General features: G+C 29.9%; 2 protein-coding genes across 2 annotated transcripts in view; both read left to right on the top strand.

Moving 5' to 3' along the window:
* LOC101505098 (protein IN CHLOROPLAST ATPASE BIOGENESIS, chloroplastic-like) overlaps window positions 1-846 on the top strand; it is a 3,338-nt gene extending 2,492 nt beyond the window's left edge. Inside the window, exons 9-11 of the mRNA XM_004494108.4 lie at window positions 21-102; window positions 217-327; window positions 462-846. Coding sequence (XP_004494165.1) covers window positions 21-102; window positions 217-327; window positions 462-602 — 334 coding nt within the window. The 3' untranslated portion in view covers window positions 603-846. The remainder of the gene's footprint in view (window positions 1-20; window positions 103-216; window positions 328-461) is intronic.
* A 2,713-nt stretch (window positions 847-3,559) lies between these two features.
* On the top strand, window positions 3,560-7,311 carry LOC101504781 (purple acid phosphatase 22-like). The gene is made up of 5 exons (XM_004494107.4): window positions 3,560-3,872; window positions 4,119-4,410; window positions 5,503-6,071; window positions 6,169-6,257; window positions 6,799-7,311. Exons 1-5 carry the CDS (start codon window positions 3,705-3,707, stop codon window positions 7,013-7,015), a joined length of 1,335 nt encoding a protein of 444 aa, XP_004494164.1. The 5' UTR covers window positions 3,560-3,704; the 3' UTR covers window positions 7,016-7,311.
* Window positions 7,312-7,541: the final 230 nt, after the last annotated feature.

Raw genomic sequence — 7,541 nt, 5'->3', positions numbered from 1 at the left:
GCTGAAAAACAATTATACAGAGTTGGGCGTAAAGTAGAAGCTAAGGATGCAGCCAGGGGAGCTTTGAAATCACCATGGTGGACCCTAGGCTGCATGTATCGAGTATGAATTCTTTACCCAAGTGTAAGCTTATGATTCACCACTTTTCCTTCGGTACTTATTCACATCCATTTCTTCCTTTTTTGGGTGCTTCTTTCGTCAAATTTGTTTGTTTAGGACGTTGCTAATATAGCGCAATGGGAAGATGAGCAAATTGAGTATATTAAGGAGAAGGTGACTGAGGAGGGAAGGCAACAAGATCTTATAAAAGGGAAGGCGCCTGCACAGGTTCCGTATAGTGTCAACTATTTGCCGATTTAATTTGAATATCATGGCTATCAACATCAAACAGGCCTGGCAAGAGCATATGCTGATATATTCATGTTAATCTTTCTTGTTTTAACTTTCAAAATCCATTGCAGGTTGTACTAGACGAAGCAGCTTTCTTGTTAGATTTAGCTTCTATAGAGGGAAATTGGGACGACTATTTGGAACAGATTGCCAAATGTTATGAGGAAGCAGGACTCAATGATATTGCAAAGTTCATTCTTCATAAATATTAATTTTGTCCATCTACAGACTTCAGTGCCTTCCCGATTCGGCGTTTCCGGTACTTAATATCAAGTTTTGAATATTTTTCCTTGAATTCGTATTTCATTCAGTCAATATAACCAGGGCTCCTCTGATACCTATTATTTTTCATGCTGTATGTACATGTAACAATAATGACATTAACTCTTGATTCATATCTACATACACGCACGTGTGCGAAATAAGTCAATATTAGCCGGATACTCATTATTTGCATCCCTTACACCTCCACAATCAATTTTTGGTATGTCATTGTAAGTTGATGAGAGAGTGCCTGTAGTAAGTTTGTATCAAGAAATTAACCAGCAAGTACTGACCAGTTTCATTGGTGCTTGTTTTCGTGGACCCCTTTTCGATTATATGCAAAGGGATATGCCTCCAATACAAGTACAAATACTATTTGTTTATGTAACTAGCTTGCTTCTCTATGGAGTCTTCATGTTTTCCTGCCCTTTTTGGTATGTTCCTATTATCTTTTCTTACTTGAAATAATGGGCTATTGATTTGAGGAGTAAAATACTGGGTTTATGCTTTTTTCTTCTACTTATTTTTGTCATGTGGAATGGAGAATTGTTTTTGTGTTTGTATGTATGCATAAAACAACAAGATATGCTTTTTTTTATGTGAAGTTGATTAATGTTAAGTCGTAGTTTGTGGTGGGTGATGATGAAGTCTGGATGTCGATAGAAAATATTGTTTCAAACATTTTTTTGGATTAGTAACTTTTACTGCTGCCAAAATTACTTTTTTCTAATAATGTGCAGATGATTGTCCAACTATTTATGTAATTATTTATTTTTAAGTATCCCATTAGTCACGGTTTACCTGTGAATACAATATTTTTCTAAAGTAATTCACCTCAATTATGACTACAATTTATGTAAAAAAATTACTTTCTACATTGGTTGCTAGGTAGCACAAATTGAAAAGGTAGCTTTTTAAATCAATTGAGTTTATAATTGATGTAAAAAGTTCTTTTGTAGTCAGAAATAACTTCTAACTTTTCTTTTTGAATTTGATTTTTTTTTTTTTTTTTAACTTTTTTTGAAGGAAAATTGTTTATTTTGTAACTAGTACAAAAAAATATGTTTTGATTGTCTAAGGTATCTCCAAAACAGAAGTTGAAGATTAATCATTCAAAATAAAAAAAATCCATTTAATAAGTTGAAATTGCTCTTTTATATATATATAGAGTCTAAGATTAAATCTATGACTACATGTTTTAAGAGGTCAATTATATTTCTATTGCATCACATCATATGAAGTATAAAAATAATTTGTTAAATCAGTTCTATTGCCGATTTAAAAAGTTCACAGTTATTATAACAGACAATTCTATAATGGTTGTATATCAATTTCAACTGAATAGAAAAGTCAAAACGGCACTAGTGATTATCACAACTTTTAGTAACATTTTCCTAAGGAAGCATATTCTAAAGATATTCTAATACATTACGTTTTGGCAACAATAAGGTAACATTTGGAATCTAAAGTCATTGTTTACACAATGCCTAACATGCGTACTAAAATAGGTTTGCCCCAACACACAAAAAACACAAATATATCAAATTATGAGCAATCCGATCTAAATATATAATATGGTAACTGAATAATTAATAGATAAAACGAGGTAAAGTCGCTTTCCCTGTTCCATGTTCCTTCATTTCAAGTAAATAATAATTTGATAAAATTATTGAATATGTGAGCTGACGTATCATTAAACATATTTAATGAGGGATTTTAAGGCATAATTGTTAGATTGAATATTATATGGTGAGTTCCAATTTAAGAGTATGATATGCCATTTTTTTTACTATTTTATCTATAAGAAAAACATACATAATTGTCAAACTAAGAAATGTTTTTGCTACTAGAATACACTTATGGATTATAATAACACAACTTCATACGATTAGATATCAAAATGAATGTTGCTCTTAATTTTTTTTTTTGAGATATCATACTCTAATAGCGTTTATCAAATAAAGATATAACATTTGAATTGTGCCCCAGAGAATACTCAATTTTGTGAATCAAGGAAAACACACTCAAATCCACCACCATGTGTGCGCCACATCCGTCTTGAATTCATACGGAGTGATGTATTATTTTTTTGTAAGTAGAAAAAAATAATGTTTATTGCATGCATTTTTATTTCTCCGTGTTTTTCTTGTCCTCTATCGAGTCAACATATCCGTTTTTTACTCCTCTCGTTTTTGCGCGTTTCGTAGATCTGGTCAACTCGTATCCACGTTTTGTACTTCACTATATAAATAGAGCACTTCATACAATCCATTTTTTTGCACTAAAACTTTGAAATTGATCGAGTTTTCTCTCTTCTTCAATTTCCGCTTCATCTCACATTTTCTTTCTATTCCATGACCGAAATAATGTCATTTCAAATTTTTGAGTGATCGTTTTCTAGAAAACTGCTACAAAGTGGATTGTTTTATCTTTAAGATATCGTGATTGATCGTGCGTCTTGCACAATTTTAGACAATGCCACAAATTTTTTTAAAGAAAAAGATATAATCTGCGACTCAATCTAATAATATATTTGGTGTTTAAAAATTATTTTTAAAAATTTAAAAATACAATATAATTTATTTACCATCTCAAATAATATTCCAATTATGTAACCCTAAACTCTATAACTATCAAAATTCAAGAGTCATAGGGATGGAAAAACTCAACGTTGTAAAAGAAAAAAGGAGAGATAGAGAGGAGATTCTCAACATTTGTACTAATGTGTAGACGTGCTAACGTAATAATCTAAATTGATAAAGCTAATAGAAATAGATCTAAAGCAAGGATAGAGGGATACAATTAAAGCGCGTGGTCGTTGCTTTAAGATATTTATTCTTGCAACACAACACTTTGCACATGATGTACCCTGCCCAAAATTCACCTAAGAAAATTGCTACTTTATATAAATATATTCCATCTCATGTTCTTTTTTCCTTCCACAACCCCATTCATATACTTCATTCTCCATTTTCAGAAACATAACACCATCGACCATTCCTAACTCTAAATTGCATCAATATTTAACAAGTTCAAACCAAAACAATTTGATGGCAAAATACACCAAGTCTTTAATTTCATTCCCAATACTTTTACATACCTTATGCTTCCTTTTGTTCCCTCAACCATTATTGTCTCAAGACAATGATTTTGTTCGTCAGCCAGCTAGTCAACTCATCATCACTCCTCATCAACGCTCCAATTCAGACCCCCAACAGGTTCATTCTAAATTAGTTTCCTTAATAAATTCATTAATTTCATCTACTTTGTAAAAAATGATAGTTTAATTTAATCTACACAATTAATCAATTCACATATTCCGGCCCATTTCACGATTAACTTAAATAAACTTACACTAAATTGATCATTATGATGTCCAAATTTTTTTCGGACTGTAAATTGGTAGCTAAATATTAAATAATAATTTATTTTTTAAAATTTGTGTACTGTTATTATTTATGTAGGTGCACATTTCATTGGTGGGAAAAGACAAGATGAGAGTATCATGGATAACGGAAGACAATGAAGCAAAAAGTGTGGTGGAGTATGGAACAAAAGAGGGGGTGTATAGTGAAAAATCAATGGGGGAACATACCTCGTACCAATATTTTTTCTACAACTCTGGAAAAATACACAACACTGTGATTGGGCCTTTGGAGCCAAACACTACCTACTTCTACAAGTGTGGAGGTTTGGGTCCAGAGTTTTCGTTTAAGACACCACCTTCCAAGTTTCCTATTGAATTTGTTATTGTTGGTAAGTTATTTTTGGTTAGGTTTATTTTGCTTCACGATTTGGTTTCAATTTTATATGATTAATTAAATGTTTATTGGTTTTGGGTTATAATGTTATGCTTCTATTGAGCTAATTAGTTAGTTAGGTTTGTTATTGGGAGGTTATGTGAGTGCTTCAAGCTAAAGCTAAAGTGAGAGTGGCTTAGGATAAGGTTTTATAGATTGAATTGAAGAGTGCCTAAACTTATTTACCAAAAAAATACAACTTTCATGATAACGTAAACGTGGTATTGTTACCAATCATTGTCCTAAAATTTCAAACTTCACAACAGATTGGAAAGGGTAATTTATTATTCATATTCTTATGAAAAAATGTGGTGTAATAAATTCAGCCACACAATAGACGTCGACAAGGTGTTACAAAATTTTAAAGTTTTGTTTTTAATTCTTATAAAAAAATTATTCCACTTTTGTCTCAATTTTTTTTATAGTTTTATTTTTTATCATTATTTATAAGTCAATTCATTTACATTTTTTAAATTTTTTAATAATTTTTAGCATTTATATCTAAGATATTATATGCATATCTCTTATAATATTTTAAATATGTATGAAAAAAAATTATTAAAAAATTTGAATGATAAGCATAAATTTTTGAAAGCATAAATTAAAAATGAAATTTTTAGATTTTTTTGGATTAAAATTTGAAAAACATTTAAAAAAAATTAAAATAAAACTTTAACTTTTATAAAAATTAAAAATTTATTTAAGATATAGTTTTTTTTGTCAAAATATTTATTTGTATATATCGATAAAAATAATATAGGTAGGCGAAGTGGGGCCGAGAGAAAATGGATGGGTCTGTTGCCTAATTGTGCTGCCCAACTAGATTTTACTTGATGTCGGTATTTGCGGCTTTAGTCGGAGAAAATAAGATATTCATTTTTAATTATTTTTTGAAACATTAGTTACTTCTTTTTCTTTTTCTTTTTTAATACTTGAGATTCAGATTTAAAAATTAGGGATTAAGATGTGAATCAGTAAAAATATATACATTCTAAGAGTAAATTATTTTTTGTAACAATTAACAATACGAGCATATTATACTATGCAGGAGACTTAGGACAAACTGAATGGACTGCATCAACCTTAAAACATGTAGACAAAAGCGACTATGATGTGTTTTTGTTACCTGGAGATTTATCTTATGCTGATTCACAACAACCACTATGGGATTCTTTTGGTCGTTTGGTAGAACCATATGCTAGTAAAAGACCATGGATGGTTACCGAAGGAAATCACGAAATTGAGATTTTTCCAATTATCTACCCAAATGGATTTAAGGCCTATAATGCACGTTGGCCCATGCCATTCCAACAAAGTGGGTCCAACTCAAATCTCTATTACTCTTTTGAGGTTGCTGGGACCCATATTATTATGTTAGGTTCATACTCTGATTTTAATGTTGAATCACAACAATACAATTGGCTTCAATTAGACCTTGCTAAGATTGATAGAGTGAAGACACCTTGGGTTATCACATTGTTGCATGCACCTTGGTATAATTCTAATGAGGCACATCAAGGTGAAGGTGAATCAATGAGACAAGCTATGGAAGAGTTGCTTTATGAGGCTCGTGTTGATTTGGTTTTTGCTGGACATGTTCATGCATATGAACGCTTTGTATGTTGTATTTTCTTTATTCATTTCATATTGACATCAAAATATATTGATTGGTATGCTTATAATTTTTTTGTTTAATTATTTTGATTTATTGCAGACTCGAATTTATGACAACCAGGCTGATTCATGTGGTCCAATGTATGTCACAATCGGAGATGGAGGAAATCGTGAGGGACTTGCATTAAAGTGAGATATATACTACTCTATTTTAATTCACTCATAAAAATAAAAGGAAAATGTTTAGGACACTTGTTAATTATATAAATATAGAATTTTTTTAATTAAAAGTACATTGAAAATTGTGTTTTTAATTTTTTAAAAGCTTAAATTTTATTTTAATATAAACTTTTAATTTTTTTAACAAGTGTCTTTAGGTCACTAGTTACATGGATATGTTAACATTAGTTATTATTTTTATGAAGGTAAAAGCTATTTATTTTCTAAATTAAATTACACTTCCTCTCCCTTTAACTTTTTATGAAAATGTATTTTATGAGAGCATTAATTATAGAGTATTTTAAGAATGATAATATTTTATGGTAAAGTTAATTGAAATTTACTTATATTTAAATTTATCAAAAATGACTTTTCTTTTCTTATATTTAAGTTCAGATAAAATAATTGTTATTCTAAATAATGACCAAAAGTTTTAATTTGTTATTTTTATTCTGCTTTTTCTATTTTCCTCTTGAGACTCTGATATATAATGTTTGTCGATATATAATAGGTTTGAAAAACCTACAAGCCCACTCTCATTGTTTCGGGAACCAAGCTTTGGACATGGAAGGTTAAGAATACTAAATGAAACTCATGCACATTGGTCATGGCATCGTAACAACGACACTAATGCAATTGTAGCTGATGGAATTTGGATAGAGAGCTTAAGCAACTTGAAAGCTTGCTCAGAGACACCAAACAATCAAGTTGCTCATGAAGAGTTGTAAATTTCGCTTCAAATCAAGAAATATTAATTGCTACAATTCTACAAATAATATAAAGAAAAATTAGACCGTTGTAATTTTCTTAACTACTTGGATGTTCTCTTGAGTTATGAAGAGAAGTAAATTATGGCATATCACAAGCAAAGCTAGCCAGTCCAACATAATGTGAGGCCCAAACTCAACATTTTACTATGAAAGTATAATTTTTTTTAAAAGATTGTACTTATATTTTACAAACAAATTTTAAAGAGTCATTTTTAAAGCAATAGTTATATGTGATCTATGTTATTAGTTGGTTATGAGTTATTGTCATTAGATGCAAACTTTATTTTAGTGGTTGAGTTGTCATAATTTATGACTTTCTCATTTTGTTTATAGAAAAAACTCTTAATTTGAGTTTGTGTAAAATTGTAATTTGTCTAATTGATGTTTGAATTTTTGTTGTTATTGTATGGTGCACCAACAGTAAAGATTATTAAATTTAAAGACAAACTTTTTCACTGTTTGTACTAACACATGTATATTTAGT

This window comes from Cicer arietinum, chromosome 3, assembly GCF_000331145.2.
Source record: "Cicer arietinum cultivar CDC Frontier isolate Library 1 chromosome 3, Cicar.CDCFrontier_v2.0, whole genome shotgun sequence".
NCBI lineage: Eukaryota > Viridiplantae > Streptophyta > Magnoliopsida > Fabales > Fabaceae > Cicer > Cicer arietinum.
Note: the sequence above shows the minus strand (reverse complement) of the source record. Positions and strands in the feature narration are given on the sequence as shown.